Below are 21,100 nucleotides of genomic sequence, written 5' to 3'. Positions count from 1 at the left end.
CCAAGTTAGGCTTTTTATCACTACCAGGACAGGCCATGCAACCTGGGTCATGTTCTGCCTTCTACATACATAGCACCCTGCCCATAGGGCTAGTTAGGGCATACCTTAAGGGAGACTTACATTTAGTAAAAGGAGAGTTCTGGGCCTGGCAAGTAAATTTATACATCAGGTCCCTGTGGCAGAAAACTGCACACACAGGCCCTGCGCTAGCAGACCTGAGATAGGTTTGAAAGGCTACTTCAGTGGGTGGCACAAGCAGCGCTGCAGGCCCACTAGTAGCATTTAATTTACATGCCCTGGGTATATGGATACCCCTTTACAAGGGACTTATAGGTACATTAAATATGCCAATTAGGTGTAAGCCAATCATACCAATTTTACAAGGGAGAGCACATGCACTTTAGCACTGATTAGTGGTGAAAAAGTGCTCAGAGTCATAACGCCAGCCAACAAACGTCAGAAAAACAAGGAGGAAAAAGACAAAAAGTCTGGGGAATGACCCTGTAAAAGGGCCAGGTCCAACACTACAGTAATAATCATAAAAATCCAGATATCTCCCATTCTAAAAAGCGACACTCTTGCAATGAAATACAGCTGATTTAAGAAAACAACCCAGTCTAAAACTTACATCAATACTAGAAAGTAATTGTAAAAATCTGCCTTCCAGTTTCCTGAAATATCCTCATGGGAAACATAGTTTATGGCAAATGCTTCCTGCTCTAAATCTCAGCAATATTGTTCTCTCCCAGTTATTGCGCACACACAATAAATATAGTTCAGTGCATGGATTAGTTCTTAAAATAATATAATTTCTGACCAGTGGTTTGTTCATTTTCATATTTTCCCTTTTGGCACGGCATTTATCCATGAACAAGCACTTCACAGAGTGCTCATCATTTTTATTTATTAACATAGGATTGTCAAATAGAATAGATTGTTCTAGATACTCCAAGCTTTGTTTCACGTATGCCAGCCAGGGAATACTCAAACCCTGATCACAACTAACACATTTGTTGATTATGTTATGTTAGTTATGATTAAAAGAGGCCCTCAGGTTCCTCCATACAGAAAGCCACAACAGAAGAAGTCCCAACATAAACAAACTCTTCAAGATAAGGCTAAGCCACTTCCTTATGACAAAAATAGTGAGGGGCTGATTGGAGAAGTGAGAGGAGGCACCTTCAAAAGCGATACCTCTACTTGTAACATGACAGTCTCTAAAACCCCAAACTCCAATACCATAACAGCCAGTAGGAACACATTGCTTAGTATATATTTCTAAAAGAGAGGGAATCAGCTTGCTGCCCACTGTGTTGCCAACATTAAAAAGTGAACCAATAGCTTGCATGATCTTAGTGTTCCAGATGACCTTGCATACATGACCATCCTTACATCCTCTGAACTGGTAGTAGACAACCACAATATAGGAGGAATGCTAATGTGCTAAATTGAAGATTTATGTGTGTTACAATTATACCCTGTCCAGCAGAATACAATGGTAAATGTTTAAAAAAAAAAAAAAAGTGAAACAGGCATCTCAGTTCTTAAATGACTGATTTAGTAATCCTGATCTTCTATATATGATTTTGTGAAAATCAGTTCCGGCTCATGGGTTATAAAGGAGGCGGGATGGCGCAGGGAGGGACTTGAGTGGAATTAATAAAATGTTTTAAAAAAATACACTCACCTTCCTGTGCCGTGCCGTGCCACCACCATCACGCTGCTCTTCTCCTGCAGGCTCCAGTCACAGGCTCCCAGCCTGCCCTGCGCTAATCCTGACGCTGCTCAGTGCAGCATCAGGATTGGCTGGGAGCACCCTTGGCAGACTGGGAGTCTGTGCAGGCTCTCTCCAGCCCAACAACACAGTTGCCAGGCTGGAGACAGCCTATTGGGCATGTGTGTTTGGCCGGCCCAAGACGGCCGGCCAAACACACATGCGCTCTGAGGGGAGTGCACAGTGCACTCCCCTCATCCGGGTCATCCAACAAGGCCCCGCCCCTTTCACAAGGAAAGGATAATAAAAATGGTTTATTATCCTTTACTTGTGAATGTGTTTGCAGCGGTTGCTGCTGGCGGGGTGGGTGGGGGTGTTGGGGTGGGGGGTGCAGCCCTGGTGAAAAGTGCTGCAGGCCTGCAGTAGGATTATATATCGAAGGGTCCTACTTTGGAAGCAGCTCAGCTGCCTTACATTTCAGAGTAATAACATGAAACACACGTTAGACAGAGTGTGTTTGCTTCCTTTATTTGCAAGCTGAGTTTCCCACGTGGTAGCTTTGAATGTATGCCCTCTTTTACTATTAGCAAAACTGGGAGTATTTTCAAATTGTTAGGCTTTCTGCTCGTATTTTGGCTCCCTCATGATATACAAATTGTGCTACGTTAGTCTGCAGGATTCAATGTTCACGCTAGAACAGGGACTAGGTGTGAAAAATACATGATTATCAATTTTCATTGAATTTATTTTTGATTACCTACCGCAATAGAAGTTTATATTTAATGCACATATTTGTTTTTTCCTAGTGATACTTCTATATAGTTTAGTAAGTTGACATTTATGTGCGTACAATTGTTAGCTAAAACGTTAACAAAAGTACTGTGAATGGAGAGAACTAGAATTGTGCTGGTGGTGTTTTGCCTGGGAAAAAGCGGAAAGCTTGATCTTTAACCTGATGGAGATTAAGGGAGTATTGTACTTTGGGCTGCTTTTTAGCTTCTGAAGGAATAGGACTGCACTGTTGCCATAGTTGCCAGTTTCCTTGGAAACCTCAGTGAGTGGGGGGAGAGAGTTGAAAGTGTGACCGAAGGCTGGCTGAAAAAAGATTTTCAAGCGTGTGACTTCTGAGAGGTGTACAAGGTGGTGAACAGAGATGCGCATTGTGTAGGTGGAAGCTCTCCTCTCTTCTGTGGCACAAGGACGTCATGTGTAGCAACCTGTGCTTCAGTCGTGACAAACAAAGCCGGCGATACGGCGGGAGCTTTCCTGATAAAGCACTAGGAAAGCAAAGTCAACAAGAGTGCACGGAAGCAACTCAGATTAAACTGTGCTTTGGAATGCGAGTGAGAGACCGCGCGAGGACAGACTGTGGTTGCAGCGCTGCACTGCCCGCTTGCTTAATGCACTAGTAGAACAATCAAAATGCAGTCTATCGCTGGGAAGCTTTACCCTGTATGCCAGTATTAAAGTGGCAAACTAGAAGCCGCCCAGATTCCCTTCCCGAGTGCTCAATGACTCGGAATGCATGCTCAGTTTAAAGGATGGGCTTCTTAGACCTCTCTCTCAAAGCTAAACACAGATGTCCTGCAACGATCAAGTACCACAGCTAAAAGTATACCGCATAATACTTTCATGTCGTTTCTTCTTGGGCATAGATGGCAACGGGCTGACGCCCTATTTATATTTCTTTCATTGGCTTCTCATGTGCTTTGGAAAAAACATCCTTCACCAGAATTACAGGTACTGCCAAACAGAGAGCCAAAAGCTAGAAGCTGGCAAAAAGGCAGAGACTGGTGAAAAGGTAGAGACTGGTGGCTGCGCCAAACCTTGGACAAGAGGTGGGATGTGGGCGAAAACAGTCCCTCCAAATAAAAAAGAAACGGGGTCCAGAACTCAGCCTCAATACTGCAGCCATTGGCAATGGAAGAAGCCGCAGAGGCAGAATAACATGTTGGTGGACGCTCGCCTTTTAAAAAAACATAAGTAACCATGACTGCTGGCACGGGAAAAACACAACGGGAAATAGGAAATGAGGGCAGGGAGCCAATGCGTAGGAAGCAGGTTGTGTGCTGCAAGCCTCCTTCTAGAAATGTATGCCCCGGAGTGGCATCGCGGCCTTCAACCCTGACCACACATTGACAAGGTCGAAAGGTGGACCCCCAATGTTGAAATAAAACGAGCACTAATGAGGAATACGAAGTTGAGATTTGTACTGGCAGGCCACAGGCAATAGGGATTTTCTACATTACTTTCTTCCAAAATCTTGTTTTGCCACTCTGTAGCTAGAATCTATCACTCTAAATAACTATCAATGCAGGACCAAAGTTGAGCTATTTCAATAAAGAGCCTTCACAGCTTTTCTGTAAATGTGCTAATTTAGCCACCTTACAAAGACGTTTAAATGGTTTCTATACTGACTTTCATAAGGTCTGGATTTTTTTTTTTTGCGTACAGAAAAGTAAAAACAGGTCACCAGTAAATAGTATTATTATTACACAGACTCTCCTAATAATGGAAATGTCAATTTTGTGGTTTTATTTTCACCTCGTCTTCATTCCTTGTCACAGGCCTTACCTGAACAAGGCAAGCTCTTACCGCGGAGACAGGCAATTTCTTGCCCGTTTTACACATTTCCCAAACTCCTCCTCTATGATCTATGCACCAGCCTTTTTGTCTGTCTTTATTGATTTACATTCCATTTCCAGTTCCATCAATGTACGGAAGTTTTTAATAGCATTTAGGCGCAGACGTGTTTGCATCAGGTCATAGTACCTGCTCCTCGTTTCTTACATTCTACTTCCCAAGGCCCATTCATTTGCTTATTTTAAATGGTGTTACAGGTTCAACTGGGTTAAGGTTGCACCTCGGTGGCTGATAGTTTGTTTATTGCCTTTTCTCCCCTCAGGATAGTGCTGAACTCGGAGTTATTAATTTGGGTTTGCTAGCACAAACATCGCAAATGGAAACCTCTGGTGGAATTTTTTTGCTTAATCAACAGAAGCACATCTTTTATTGAATGCCAATATTTGACTGTTGAGGCTTGAAGAGGAGGCTGCAGCCGGCAACTACCCTAGAGAGAAGGAGAATTTCAAGGCAGCCACTGTTGCCTGATATTAGGTAGTGCCAGCCTCTGCCACTGTACTTCAGCCCCTTTACTGGTCTCCACAAGACTTGCTGTCATGCTTTCACCCAAACCCCTCCTGTCGCAGAGACAACGCGAGAATATCTCAAGATGCAATGTGAGCCTTTGATAAGGACTCGGATGAAGGGGAATCGGTTTGCGGTGGAAATTTAGCCTTGCAGGCCTCATTGGCTTTCTGATGCAGCTGGTCAAGCATTCAAGGCCTAAAAGATGGAATGTCCAACCTGCATGTTTTTTTTAAATTTAAAATAATGGTACAGTAAAACATCGACATAAATATTCAAATATGTACTGAAAAGACAGAAGCTAAACAATGTACTTCACACAATTTGAATTGTGTATTGAAACAACACAGTTTAAATGCAGATGTAACACTGGGCATCCGGAATAGATACAAATTGTAATATTTTTGATCATTAACAGATTACAAATGCTGTAATATTCATAATGTCTTTAGCACCAGAGGATCACGAACCTCCCAACTGTTGTAACTACTGAAACAGAGTTCACGATCACTAGTTGATCGCAGTTACTATGAAAATTACAACAAGCAGATCATATTTATGGTGCAACATGTGGGGGAACAAGATTGTTTCACAAAAAATCAATTGTCTGATAGTTTTCAGTTTACAGTTATACAGTGAAACCAGCTTTGTTTCCCAGTTCACTGTTATAATTTGTGGGATCCTAGATAAACAGATATCTTTTTACCTGCTGTTCCTAGAAGTACTCTGTAAACATCTCCACCTCTAGGCGGGGTAGAGCTCAGTACTGAAGAAAGGCACACAATGGTCCGACTCATAGGGCTAATCAGAGGGTGAGGCCACAGGCACAAATGCACATTCTATGAATATTGCACATATCGAGATATCAGGGCCTTGTTAACCTACTGATAAATCAGATGTTGGACCTCTGCACAGCATGGAATGGTCAAGGGATGTCCACGTATGACTCTTAGGCCCATATTCATACTTTTTTAGTGCTGCATGTGCACCACTTTTTGACGCAAAGCGGCGCACAGTTACAAAATACAATTGTATTTTGTAAGTGTGCTCCGCTTTTGCGTCAAAAAATGACGCAAATGCTGTACTTAAAAAGTATAAATATGGGCCTTACACTCTTCATCTGGCCTCCAGGCCACTAAATTTACTGATACGCCAATGCCCACTCCACACCATCTGAAGACTACTGGCAAAGGGTGTTTGGGGTATTGCAACAAGGACGATCGGATCACCAACAGAATATTGAAAAAAAACATATTGTGTGGTGACAACATATTGTGGCAAAATAGCGAGGACAAAAATATCGAAAAAGGTAAGTGCAAATAGATAAGTAGAGATCTGCTATTCTTAACTCCACATCTACCTACCTTGAAGATATATATGTATATTGTCAAGGTGCCTATATGTGGAGGTATATATAGCAAACCTTTGCTTACCTATTGAAACTTACAGTCGCAATATTTTTGTCCTCGTTATTCTCGGCACAATATTTTGTCCCATGATATTTTTGTTTCTGGTTTTCTGTGTAAACACTATGAGGATCAGTGAAAATGTTTGCACAGTGAGGAAGTTAGCTCACCATGCAGATGTAGCACTCTGAGTACCTACTTTGCAGATGAAAGTTCACTGTGTTTGGCTCTTCTTGTCTCTGAGGGGGGTCGGTAAGGGCTCTTGGTAGTCTGTGGTCAAGCTTCCACAGTCCTTGGGCTTACTAGCCGCTTCCACGTATGCAAGGTCAGGAGCACAGCAGGCCAGACACTCAAAGCTTCAGCAGGACATCATGTTTAGTCCAGGCCTTGAGGAAATGGACAATAATTTCCACAACTCAGAATTGTGCTCCATATAGGTCTCAGTCAGTATAGGTTTTACAATTCTGAAGGGGTGCTCCAGTTTCTTTTCAAAGTTCTTGGCAGATGGAGTAACCAACTTGTACGTGATCTGGCCACACATGCACCCCACATTTTCTTTTTTTTAATTATGTACTCTTTTTTGTAAATAAAAAAGTACAACTTTAATTTCAATGACCTTAACAGTATTTCACAAAAACATTAATCCTTTGTAATCTACGTGCTCTCATTGTGTGTTAACAGATTGTATGGAATCTTAGAGTTAGCGAATGTTCCACTAATCAGAAAAAACACTATCTAGTCATTTCTTTTTTTTCAAACAGCACTTTGCATGCTTGTATGTGTCCTTGTACGGCGAGGTGGTATCTATATAACTTTAATAGTATTACAAACATAAAATTCTAATTAAATACAACACACAACTTGGTAAGGAGAGTAGGTTTAATCAAGCTAGTGAGTTGGCTGTTGGAGTAATCGCAATGCCCCCAGCAGCTGCATGTTTGAACATGTTGTTTACTTCTGCAGCAAAGTTTTGTGGAGACCCTGGAATACCTGGGCAAGGTAAACGAGAAGGCAGGAGCTTCATCTACCAGTCCGAGGTGTCCTTCAGCTGCAGTTCCCCCTTTACCTTGGTGGGCTCAAGCACTCGGCTATGCCAAGCAGATGGCACATGGAGCGGATCGTCGCCACGCTGCATAGGTAATGGGAACAAAAACATTCTGACAAAACGAAAGTTGTTCCAACTATTTGAGAAAATTCTGCAGGCATATTTGTTTGTTGGCACACAGTAAATGTTCTGCATGCGCTGCCAATGTAAAATCATAAGCCTGTTCACAATTCAAAGCTGGCAGATTACATACACAATCTGCCCAGTGTCTGGGGAAAAGATGGTGGCCGTTGTTCTGTCAGCCAGTCTCTGACAGTTGGTCCAGGAATCTGTTTCACTAACTATTCCAGCCAAAGTGGAAATGGTATTAGCCAGAGCTTATATGGTGTGTGAAAATATGTTACTAACAAATCATACATTCAATTATCTCCTCCTTATTCCATTCGCTTACTTCCTCCCGTCTTTTCTGCCTTTTAATTATGTTCAACACATCTCCCATACATTCGCCCCCTTTCTCTATTTATACTAGCTCCCCGACGTCCTCTATCTTTCCATAGCATCTTTCCTCAGCCCCCGCCTCTTCTTCTCTTTCCCATCCACCACTTCGCTCATTCTTGTTCTCTCATTTTTCATTCCTTCTTTACACAATCTTCCCTTCTTCCTTTCACCTCTATCTCCTGCTTTCCATTGTCAGTTTCTTCTTTTCTCCCTCAAAACATTCATTCTGTTTGCCATTGACTTGTACTTCTTTATTCGTTTTTTTTAGTTTTCGTAATTTCTAGACTTCATTTCAGTATTTTTTCCATATTATTCTATTTATGTACTTGTATTGTTATTGGTCATATAATCAAACATGTTATCAACATTTCCACAATATAATGATTACATCATTGTGCTAGAAGGTCATTGCTAGTGAAGACAGAACTTATGTTCTTTCCAATGTAACACTTTTCATAATTATTTTCTATTAGCTACAGTTTCTTCCTAATTTAAAAAAAAAATATTAATTCAATGTTTTTATTTTGTTTTAGAACCGACTCGTACGACCTGTGAAAGTCCATCTGTCCCACGTCATGGCTTGCAAAACAATACATTTGGGTATCAGGTAAAACAAAGAAATGCAATTTTCTAATGGAGTCGTTAGTTTTCCACAATGTTGCTTAATGGAGAGCTATATAGGGTTTTGAAGCAGCGAAGGCGGGTTTAAAATTATTTCAAACTGCTAATTCGAAGATTAAAGTTCCCATGCCTACGATGTTTTCTGCTTTAGCTTAATATTTCCATATGTATCCATTTGTTCTATGTGTAAACTGTGTGCAAGTGTCAGGTGGTAAATGAATTTATTTAGTAGAAGGCACTGATGCTAAGGTTTGGCTTCTGGTTACCGGGTTTAAACCCAATGTGGAGGTTATTCCGGACAACAAAGTGTCAATGAAAGTCCAAATGCATACTTAGGAGAATTCGCTTTGCTAGCTGGGCATTAGCCATACACAGTTTTAGACGATTTTAATATGAGAATCCCCTGTTGTTCAGCACCATCACGGGAGCTCACTTAGTAATACATAGGACATGATTTTCAATGACCTCTTGAGTGAGACACATGAACTTGAATACTGTTTTTTGTAATAGGAAACAAGCAAAATGATTTGAAGAGCTGATTGTACTTCACACGTACACTTGGACCCAAAAATATCCACATTGATGCATTTTGCCATCAGTGGTGTCTGTCAAATGGATGGACTTGTAAAACCCTAAAAAGTGACTTAGTATAGCTGGTACTAATGCCACACATCTGTCACTCTAAGTGTAGGAAAGATGGAGCTAATGGCTCAAGATTGTCAATCTAGGTGTAGGGAAGATAAGAAGGCATGCAGCCACATTTTTTAAAAACATGGTAGGAAAGCATGAATGACTTAAAATAACTATAGAATAACTATCAACAATGATTAAGACATAATTTCAAAATACTTACCAGTAGACACCTGGGTCGTAAGGAAAGAATATGGACCCAAAGTACAGGCCAGAAAGAGCACTTCCCTCCAGTGGGTAAAAACCCATCAAACGAAAGCTTGACTTCGATGGGTTGATTTTCAACAGTATAATCTCCATGTGATCATTGATGGCTTCCACAGCATTCACAAAGTAAGCTGAAAAACTTTCACTACATCCAGTCCTTAACAGAAGCCAATGCTTAAAACCCTATTGAGCTATCCAGGTTATGGAACCCTCTCAGGATATAGCTCAAGAACTATAGTAACTATGTTTTGACAATTCTTAACACAGACCTTAGCTTTAAGGTCTACTACCTCACATGACATGACATAGGGCCTCATTATGACCCTGGCGGTCACTAGACCTCCAGGGTCACAGTCGCGGTCGGACCGTCGCCAAAGTGGCGGTCCGACCGCAATATTATGACTGTGGCAGAGCCACCACGGTCCTACCGCCGACACCGCCAGGCTGCTGCCAGCCTGCAGCCTGGCAGTTTTGGTGGTTGTAATCTGCCAGGGAAGTGCTGCAAGCAGTCCCCATCGCCATTGAAAGGCTGGTGGAATGGGGGACTCGGGGGCCCCTGGGGGCCTGTGCACTGCCCATGCACTTGGCATGGGCAGTTCAGGGGCCTGATGCACAGCCCCATCGCGCATTCTACTGCCTGAATTACGGGCATTGGAATGCGCGACGGGTGCTGCTGCACCCGCCGGACTGCCACATTGCAATGGGCTCCATTAGGAGTCCGCTGCAATGTTAAGGCCCTGTTCACCACAGGGCCGGCGGGTGGAAACTCTGTTTTTGCCTGCCGGCCCTGCAGTGAATCCTTAACAGGGCCGTAGGTTTCAGGCCTGATGGCGGGAAGAGTTTCACAGGCGGCCTCCGCCGCCGCCCAAACTCATAATGAGGCCCAATGTCTCTTCAAGTGTTCGACATTATTCTTTGCATTCTGTTGAGTTAAGAGAATTTTTAGTTTCTGTAACTGTCTATTCCTATATCAGAAAGTCATGTTTATTGCTCTTCCCAAGAAGCTCCTATGCAGAAAGCAACACCAAGAGTTCAGTTAAAAGTGAAGAAAAAGGACCCTTGGTTAAAGACGGGACTGTGTCTATATTGAGTTGATTCTGGGTACATGGTCTGTACCTGTTAGGTACATCCCCAAAAGGAATTAAGTAAACACAAAAATCCTGGAGAGAAGAGAGCTACTCCATGTATTTTTTTTTTATATTTGAACGTCTACGGGTAATTTCAACAGCCATTTAAATCTCTTATTATGTTACAGTGCTTTAAGATAGCAGATCTTGTTGAACTTTCATTAACCATGATTGGACCCAAAAAATCAATATTCCAAAGAGGGCAAAAATGATGACTGAAAATAGTCTAAACAGTTGATGTTTTACTATTGACCAGTAAGAGAGTGTTCATTACAATTACAGGTCTCTCATATAGACTATTCAGAAGTACTTTCTTTTGACAGAATAGCCTTAAATAATTATGCTGTGATTTTTGGAATTCCTTGTTTAAAGAGACTCAGTCTGTACATTATGTGGCTACCAGAGCAATATCACTATGATCACAATTTTGTCCTCATCATTATTATGCTTCTGGAGCTCATTGGTCACCCGTTGAAGAGATGCGTTTGTCTTAATGCCTACTTACTGGGGGAAATGTTCAAAATTGATTGATTGTACCTTCATCTTCTCCAGGTGGGAATCTTTGTTTTTTTTTTGTTCAGAATAAGAAATTGTAGACCCTCTATTCTATAGGCTATAGAGTTATAAGGTGAAATTCAGTTAGTGGTTGGTATTGTTCACATTTTATTAAGGACATTCTGGAATCAGTACAAGGATCACAATTACTCTAGCGGGATAAGGTGAACTACAACTGTCGATTGGTATCCCTTACCTTTTATAAAGGACATTCTGAAATCAGTACAAGGAGCACAAACATTTATTAAACTAATTTTGTGAGGTACATATAAAAAAGGGTGATAATTTGAAAATGAGTTTTCACATGTGATTTAGTAATTTCAAATATTGTGTCATTCCATTTAGGATGGGCAATGCTTCAAATATTTTACCTTGCTTAATGGATTCCATTATTTCTGATCTCTTAACTCATTTCCTACTGACTTGTTAAATGGTATTATGTTTTTGTACATCAACAACATGTGACACTAGTATTATGCAAGCTCCAGCAACATCCCTTATCCTGTGAACATGGATAATGTGAATTCTAGAAAGAGGTGATTATGTACTTTGGATTTAGACTGAATGCATCTGGTCTGTCTAGAGACCCAAAGAAAGCATATTTTAAACCTTGAATGATCATCTTCTATCAGTGTTCAAGAAACTCATGTCAATGGTTTTGACACTTTCTGGCACCAATTCATTGAGGATTTTTTAGGTCTGACAAGTGATTTACTCCCCTCTAAAGGTAGAAAACGGGTGAAAGGTTTTCATTGGAATGCTTTGACTGAAAAGACATGTAATATGATCAAAATAATGCTTATTCTAGATACAAATATATGCCATCCTGACATCTCTAACAAGTTTATAGTGGAGTAGTGACGCTTCTGAGGCTGTCTTTTTGTTGAGGGAGCTGATGGGAGAGAAAATTCTGTCTTTTATCTGTCCCTTGTCCTGCCTGAAAGTGAATAGAACTATTTAGTTCTAGAGAGTGTTAGTAGCCATAAAGATGCCTTGTACCGAAATAAACATTTCCATTGAGGGGCACTAGGGAACTCTTTAAATTCAGACCTGATCATAGGAGCTTGCAAGATATTTGAAATATTCACTGAAAGAGTATTTGACAGTAACCTTTATTCTTGGTTTAAACACATTTTGGCTGAAGCTTTGTCTCTTCACTATCCAAAGTCATTAATACATTTTAATTCCTTCTCATCGTATGGTTGGAATGGTTTAGTCTTTTTACTGAAGCAATAAAGAGCCTCAAGAACAGATCTTTAGGGAGTTAGATGATCTTTATCTTAAAACTCCATTGACATGTATTAGTTTGTTATTAGCCAGCAAATTAATTGTGTTTCTAGTAAGGAAGTAAAGCACCATGCAGGTGTCACAATTGTGCCATTTCATGTCATAGAAGAGTTAGGTCTGCATTAGAACTTTTAATCTCTGTAATGGCCGAAAGTTCATTCTGATGTTCAAATATATGTCATCTTTTTCCGACTTGTACTAAAAAATAATGGTTGCATTGTAAACATTTTAGGTTTTTTGCTGCCTTAATCAGTGGCTCCTGAACCCCAGCATATAATCTCTATTGACATCATTGCAGACCTTCAATTCTCAGTAGATTTGCGAGTCATAATGGATATCATTGACATTTTTTCAAAGCTGGCTCATTTTTCTCCTCTGCCTAAATTATCTATTGCTGAAGAACTGGCCCCATATTTTATGACAAATGTATTGTTCCTCTTCTTGGTCTACCACATGCAATAGCTTCTGACAATGGAACTGAAAATATTTCCTGCTTTTAGAAGTCATTCTGAAAGACACTTGGACATGAACAAACTCTTCTGGTTATCACCCGCAGTCCTCTGGACAAACAAAACAAATTAATCACATTCTGGAGCAACATCTCATGTTACTGTGATACCTTTATACAATTTCAGCCAAAGCTGATTTTGTTCCATAACAATGGGACTCTGAGTGCCACAAAAGTCTCACCATTTTTCACCTTGCAAGGCCGTGATCGTAGAGCTTTCTCTTCTTCCCTTTGGTTGCAGCATCTATGGATTAAAGAATCATGTATAGAAACAAAGACATCCAGTCTAAACCCATGATGAAATAAAGTGCAGGTAAGTATCAACAACTTCTTTAGCTCCTGTTGCTTTGATTTAGCTAGTTTAGCAAAATTCTTCCCATGCATATATTTCCAGGCAAGTTTCAACTAAGCTTTTCTGATCCACTTGTTTTCACTCATCAGCTTAACCCTTTGGTTTCCATAAAAGGCCCCAGATGTGTCTTTCTACTAATGGTCTATCCATATGAAACCAGTGCTTATAGGATGCACAAAGAGACCTCTCAGATATAACTCATAGTTGTGCAGCTTTATAATAAAGGTGAAGGTCCGACATGGCTAGTCCCCCCGTATCCTTGGGTAGCGACAATAATTTATGGGGCAGGTGAGCTTCACGGCCCTGCCAAACAAATTGTATGAAGAGTGAGCAGCGAAGAGGTACAGCAATTTAGGTAGCACTGTCATTTTAATGGCTTGGATAAGGCCCAGCCAAGAATTATATCAAGGGGCCCAGAGTTTGAGGTCTAGTTTCAGTTGTTCTGGGGGAGAAGTTAATTAGCTCACCATAAATCTGTCACACGGGGGTAATCCTAATACCCAAATATGTAATATGTTTTTTTGCCCACATAAATGGGGTAAAATGCACCAATTCCTCCATATCTCACCCAGGAATTGTCAAATTGAATAAGAAGACATGTGGAGATTAACTGGGAACCCTGACACTTTCTCATAGTGATTACGTTCAAGTTGCAGGGCCTCCAATGAGTTATGGGATAAGATGCGGGACAGAAGGATATTGTCTGCAAAGAGGGAGAGAGTGTGTTCTACAGAGCCGAAGGGAATACCTTGAGTAGTGGTTGCTGCTCGTACTTTTGAAGCCAGTTTTCAATGCTCAGAACAAACAAAAGTGGGGAGATGGGGCAGCCCTGTCCCGTCCATCTCCTTAGCTGAAAAGAAGGAGAGCTTACCCCATTGACTAAAACATGGGTGCGCGGGCTGTCATATATAGCTTTGATCATCACTAGGAATTTGTCACAGAAGCCACAATGTTGTAGGGTCTGGAGCAAGAAGGACCAATTCACCCGGGTAAGGATTTCTCAGCGTCAAGCGCCAATAATACTGCTGGTATTGATTTCTTAGTAGCTTTTTCAACCAGATGGATCACCGTCCACAAATTAGCATGTGTCTTTTCCCCTTTATTAAACCTGGATTGGTCTGGGTGTATCAAATCTGGCATAATATCTTTGAGTCTGGTTTCCAAACCTTTTATGTATATCTTGATGTCCACATTAAGAAGAACTATGGGTCTGTAAGATCCACATACTTGAGGACCTTTCCCCGGGTTTGGGATGATCGTAATTAGTGCAACACTCATAGATGGAGTAACTGCTTGGACATTGGCCGAATAGTTGAGGAATGATGTCAAACAGCGTGTGAGATCTGAGCTGAAAGTCTTAGAAAATCGGGCTGTAAAGCCATCAGAGTTTTAGTGTAGAAATAGCAGTTTGACCTCTTCTTCTTGTATCAGGTCTCTCAGGACCGTGGTTTGATTGTCGGTTACCTGGGAATATAGAGCTGTTATCATCATTGGAGGTGGCCAATTGGCTGTCTGCTCTAGTAATGTTCCCTACGTAGTCCTTTTCATGTTTGATCCTAAGTTGTCATGCCAGGTGAATGCCTATTCAAACTGCATTGTTTCCCTCTAAATGGCGTCACCTTCCTAAATAGAAGATGGGAGGAGGTTTCCTCATGTGATTTTTGAGCAACACTCAGTTTGTCTGCTAAGGAGAGCCTTTCAATGGCTCATTGTTTGTTCAGTGTGGATAGGAGAGTTAAACAGTTGCCTCGCATCACTGCCGTAAAGGCGTCAAAGGTAGTGGAGAAGTCAGTGTCTTGTGGCTTGTTCTGTCGCAAAAATTCCCTAATTTTTTATAAATTTCATCCTGAGAGAGTTTATCCTGAGTAAGGGAGCTCGAAAAAAACAACAACGATATTTTGGTGATGGAGCACCGCAGTCCATTGTTAGACTCACTGGGGCATAATCAGATAGGGCTATGGGATAAAACTGAGCCTGAAACAGTATGGGATAAAACTGAGCCTCAAGCAGCGATTTTCTGATGAAAGCTTAGTCAAATCTAAAGTAGGTGCGATGAGAGTGTGAAAAAAATGGATAGTCTAGGGCCGTCAGGTGGAGAGTTCTTCAAGCATCTTTAAGTCCTAATGAAGAGAAAGCCTGTTTCAGGGTCGTCAGAAAACTCCCCATTGGGCTTCTGTGAGTGTGTGTGCTACCTTCCCTGAGTCTCATGTAAGATTAAGATCTCCCATCAGGAATATCTCTCCTTCTGGAAAGCCTCCGATTAAAGAGAGCAGTGAAGAAAGGAATTGGATTTTTCCTGTATTAGGGGCGTACATAGAGGAAAAGTAGACATGGGCCTGCCAGGTGTCCCTTCATCAGAATCATCCTACCCGCCCTCTTAGCTTTAGAGCCTGTAGGCTGAAATTTTAAGGAGGAGTGGAAGAAAAGTGGAATGCAGTTGAGTTTAGTGACCGTGGATGATTTATACATGACAAGGTAGGCCTTGTGTTGCAGTCTATGTTCCTCATCCCACCTAAGGTGCATTTCTTGTATATATTTCCAAACTTTATGGCATTTGGCTGGTAAGTTGAACCCTTTGACATTCCAGATAAGCGTGGTGACTACCACAGGAGCTCCTCAAGAATAAACTCTAGACTATTACTTCCATCGCTTTGCCAATGTGCCAAAAGGGGTGTAACCACCCCAAGCAAGGACCCATATGATGATCTGAATGGTCCAAGCCACCCCCCCTCAAGAGCACAGCTTGTTCCTCCCATACACCTGAAAGAAACATAAGGTTAACTGAGTAGCAACAATAAAACAGGGGGAGTAATCGTGTCATGTAGAACATACAAGTGGGTTTCCAGGTCAAAAACTGCTAGTGCTTTCAGCCTAAATAACGCTAGGTACACTAACATCAGGCAAAAGTACAATCCACAAAAGAAGACCGTTACAAATCACTGCACCAGAATAGTTTCTCAGGTAAACATAAATGTCTAAGTTGATGGGCCATGGCGACATTAGCAGTGTACTACTTGAGCCTCTTTCAATGTTTTGTCGAGTTTTTCGGTTGTCTCTGTAATAAGCTTTGCCCTCTCCTGGCAGTGCCTGCTTGAGTTTCTGAGTTTGTTGACCAAGCTCCCCTAGGAGCCGGGGTCTCCGCCAGCTCTTCGCCCAGCAAAGTTGCAGCTTCTGAAAGTTCCATAAAGTGATGAATTATATTTTTTAAGTCAAATGTAAGGCCACAGGGATAGGTCCACTGATATTTGACACAGTCGAGCCATAGTTTGTCAGCTACGGGGCTGAATTGTTGATGACGAGCCAGAGTAGCTAGAACTACATCTTGAAAAAAGGAATAAGTAGGTCCCTGAAATGAGATTTGGTCTTTCTTCCTCACCGCTTGCAGGATAACTTCCTTGCCTTTGTATGAATGGAGGTTTGCCAGTATGTCTTGGGTCCGTTTTCCCCCTCTGGGAATTTGTGGTCCTACACAGTGGACTCTGTCTATCTTGACAATTATCTGGTCATCGCTGAGTACTTCTGACAACAGTCCTGTCATGTAGGTCTCGAGGTCAGAGCCCGCTGCCCCCTCCTCTGAGTTACGAATGTGAATATTGTCTCTCTGGGACCTGTTTTCCAGGTCCATGCACGTGAGGAGGGACGTTTGGAGCTGCGTATTGAGGAGGTTAGCAGAGGTCTTCATCTTTGTAACTCATTGTTCCAAGTCTTGGATAGGGAGTTCTGACTCCAACCGAGTCCACATCGTGTTGGAGGGGGTGAATTTTACATTAATTTCCATTTTGAGGAACTCGAGGATGGATGGCAGGTCAACCTTTAACTCAGCAAGGAGTTCACTTTTGAAGTCTCTAAGGGATGACAGAAGGTTATCCTTGGTGAGGGCCATTGCATCAGTCTTTGGGGGCGGCTGATTATTGTCTCTTGCCTCAGCTGGAGAAAAGTATCTTGAGACTCTGATGATGTGAATGTTATTTGGCAGCACAGAGTCTATAGATCTGACCAGACAGAAAGGAGTACGCAGTAGAGGGTTTGACTGAAGTGACTCTGGGAGACAGGTTGTTCAATAGGTGCCTCTGCATCTGCAGAATCACTTTAGAAAGTGCCAAGAAGTCAAAGGAGCCACGTTGATTAGCAAAGCCTTCCCAGTGAGGCCATGCTTTTGTGTGTCCTAACTATGTAGATGCAGGCTAGTGGCTGTGACTGGGAATGAAGAGTCCAGTAAGGGGTCCAACTGCGGTAAGGAGGCGGGGGCCCCTGATGCTCCTTTTTTGCAAATGTCCATGATATTGTCCACAATGGCCTATGCCTTAACAAGTAGTGCCATACACCACCCCAGAAAGGAGCAAAACAATTGATGTGCTAACGGGAGCAAGAACCAGAGCTGTGAGCTAGATTGAATGAGCTGGAGTCAAGGAAACTCCTGTGTTGTCTCCCCCCTCCAGTCGAATGGCCTAACACTCAGCAGTTGTTTATGGGGGCTGTGTGGAAGGGCCACCATCTTTAAGTCAGGCAATCAGGCCTCAAGAAGTATCAGGCCTGTCTGTTGGTAAAATGTTCCTCGGTGGGGGGGAAGGTGTTATAACTCTGTCCCCCTCCCGCCACCTGTCTTGAGTCTGTGCTGCCCCAGGTAGATGCAGCAGAAGAGATACTGAATGGCACGCTTGGGGGAGGGTTCCGCGCCAGCGTTTACTGTATGCCCATCTGTAATTGCAGCAGCTTATGGTCAGCAAGGAAAAAGGCCGTCTCTGCTCCCTGGCAGTGTCCCTTCTTCACTGTAGATCCTCCTGGCATCAGCATGTCTCTTGTGTAGGGACGCGGCGTCCCCTTTCACATTTGCATCCCAAATGGGGATCAGGAAGTGGCGAGGCCTTTGCGGCGCCTTCTCTGCTAATGCCCGGCCATCACAAATGCATGGCTGCTGCAAGAGGAGTCAAAGGGCCCCCCACAAGCGATTCACAAGCCCTTCTTCTGGTTTCCCCTCATTCCTGGTGCTTTTTGGAACACAGGCATAGGGACATAGTCTGCATTTCCTATTAGTGGCCTGGAGTTTCCTTCAATGCTGCAGCGGAGCACTCGTGGATTACATCCACTTGGCCAGCTCGGTTGGCCCAGCCAAGTTAAACTTTCATATGCAGTTGCCCCACACCTGGAAAGCCCATTCTCTTTTTTCATGTTTCACAAATGAAGCGATATGTTTCTGAACTTTATTATTATTTAACCTAAGAACAGCCACCTCTTAAGGTATAAGGTGAAGCATAGCATGAAGTTTAAGAAATGTGTGATTCCTTTGAGGACATCTTCACTTTTAATACATTTGATAGATTATATCCATTTAGTGAATCTGAATGGGAGGAACATTTTTCAGTCCTTGCCCCTCTGTTGGTTTATTGCTAGTTCCATTGGCTGCCTGAAAAACTCAGGCCTTCAGAATAGAACAGAATTCCCTGATGGGCCCAGCGAATTTCAAAGGACTTGTGCATTGCAAGAAAAAGACAATCTGTCTCTGACTCTTGTGCTTGGCTACATGAGAAGTTATCCACTGCATTGTCCAGTCGGCATCATCATCTCTGTGGTAAAGGCTGCGCAATAGAGAGTTCCACATGTTATAAGAGTGTTGGATGTAGGAAGCGACTGGTAAGACACAGAGGCATGGCGGATGTGAAACATAAGTTTGTTCTTCCTTATTTGCCTTTTGTTGGATACAGCATATTCCTTGAAGAATTGACAACAACCCTTATATATTTGTCCCTACCCAAGAATGTGACTTCTCCAGTGTTTGCTCCCTGAAGTTACCAGTCACTTGTGGTGTTAATCCTTTTTCTGTGATGTCATTTCCTGATTAAAGCATATATAAAGGGACCTTTTCCAGCGTAGGATGTGTTGCAACTTACAGTATTTCCCCTATGTTTCCCCAAGAACATCGCCCATCCTGATGCATTTTGTCACTAAGTTTATGCTTTCTTTTTCTTCAGCATTATCACTTTCAAATTCTCTTTTCTGGAAGACTGTATACAGAGATCTATCTTTCTAATCCCTTAATCAGGGTGATTTTTGGTGTTGTGCTTTTTGACCTCTGCATTACCTGTTAAATACAATCAAGAAGTACCATTATTGCCAAGGAGGTTTTTCTGGCCTTTGTGGCTTTTCCCACCTATACGAGAGCCCTTTGATGGCACGCCTGACACCTTTTAAGTGTTTAAAAAGTAGAGTATAGCAGGGTGACTGTTGGAAAATGTTACTCTTTCCTCAAGCAATTAGGAAGAAAACTTAAGAGAGCACAAATGACTCCATTACTTGAAATGAAGAAAGTGCTTTGGATTTTATTGGTCTATTTCTTAATGCTGTAGCACAATACACACATTCCATAATCCTTTTCAAAGACAATTGTATAATACTGAGCAAAAGTAAGACAGAGAACGTTTATATTGTTTACTGTGTCTCAGAATGTTCATTTGTTTCCTCGCAAATTTCACAAAGACATTGAGCGATCTTCGTACATAAAAGCCCAGAGGGAGTGAGGATACGAAATGAATCTGCAATTCACGCAGGGGAAAAGTAGCTTTATAGATGAATACCAGCACAGAATTTTGAGCTTGGAATTTAGCCACAGGAGTGTTTTATTCTATAATGCAATACCGTTTTACATATCAAGCGCTGCAGTCCTTAAAAGATTGATAACATTTTCCCAACAGGACATTCCATTCTTATTCCATTATAGTATTTCAATTGTATTGTGTTCCCGTCGGGAGTTTTCATTATTTCTTCCCTGTGAGCTGACTTCAAAACTTGTGTTTCACCTGTGCCTTTTTAAAAATGTCGCTCTTTCTATTGACTAGTAATCAGGAGAAAATGCCCCATGTTTATTGATACCTAAAATTCCTATTGTGTAGGGAGCAAGAGTACTTACTTTGCTTTTGTATGCTGAGTAGACAACCAGCAGAAAAAAAACAATGTGCTTGGAGGCCTTCCACGCGAAGGTGTTCAGACAGAAAATATTATTAGAGGAAGTCTCAGAGGACACTTCGAATCTCTCCGCAGGACGTCACACAGGATGAGTACATTACCTCAGAGCAGCAATACAGGAGGCTCAAATAGCTGGGCTTATACCAAACCATCCTCATCCCTTAAGTAAGTCTCCCCCTTGATAATACTTTGTTATTCACCCTTTGCTTGTCTAAATGGTGCGATTCAGTTCGGTGATGCTGGACTGATTGCTCATGTTGTACAATCTAAATAATGACACGAGTCGTCTCATTTGCATTACCCCCAAGCAAAATTATCTTTTTAGTCTGCACTAAAATGCACTTTGCATTCGTTAATACGGAATTATTCCAGGCGCAGTGCATCAATTGCTAATGTATGTTCTGATTATTAGGCTAGGAGCAGTTTATCTAAAAAGGATGCACATTTTCTTTTGGTGAAAATGTTTAGTATATCCGCTTCAATAAGCAAGTATGTGCGTTCCTGTTGTAAAAGGGGGTACTATTTCCCTGTAGTTGTATTTTATTTCCCAAAAGATTCTAAAATCATTACATTTTATGGCAAACTAACATATTTATTTAGCATCTTCAAGAATATCCCTTCAGCTCACAGAAATGAAGCGATATGAAAACCAATTACAGATGTAAAGTATTTCATCTAACTTTTCAGTATCCTCTACAAAATTGTAGGTGCATTGAAAGTATGCCGTTCTGACTTCTGGGCCCTATCTAATTGCCACATAACTCAGGAACTTCTTTAAGAAGCTTACTATTAATGCACTTATCACATTCGGAAAAGGAGCTAACACAAGCGTGGCCTCCTAGGCCCTATGAAGGATTTAATTTTATTAAAATTATAACTATGTGTATCTGAATTAATGGTGATATAAGGTTTTTGATAACATCTGGGCTTATGCCTGAAGTGCTCGGTGCTATCAGTGACAGTCCCTCTCATCATGAGTGAGA

The 21,100-nt window shown here is 41.8% G+C and overlaps 1 protein-coding gene across 1 annotated transcript in view; it reads left to right on the top strand.

Annotated features, from left to right (window-relative positions):
- Positions 1-21,100, top strand: part of CSMD3 (CUB and Sushi multiple domains 3) — a 2,682,374-nt gene that overhangs the window by 2,549,875 nt on the left and 111,399 nt on the right. The window contains exons 61-62 of the mRNA XM_069220640.1: positions 7,231-7,404; positions 8,344-8,417. Coding sequence (XP_069076741.1) covers positions 7,231-7,404; positions 8,344-8,417 — 248 coding nt within the window. The remainder of the gene's footprint in view (positions 1-7,230; positions 7,405-8,343; positions 8,418-21,100) is intronic.

Source organism: Pleurodeles waltl, chromosome 2_2 (assembly GCF_031143425.1).
Source record: "Pleurodeles waltl isolate 20211129_DDA chromosome 2_2, aPleWal1.hap1.20221129, whole genome shotgun sequence".
NCBI classification, from domain to species: Eukaryota; Metazoa; Chordata; class Amphibia; order Caudata; family Salamandridae; genus Pleurodeles; species Pleurodeles waltl.
Note: the sequence above shows the minus strand (reverse complement) of the source record. Positions and strands in the feature narration are given on the sequence as shown.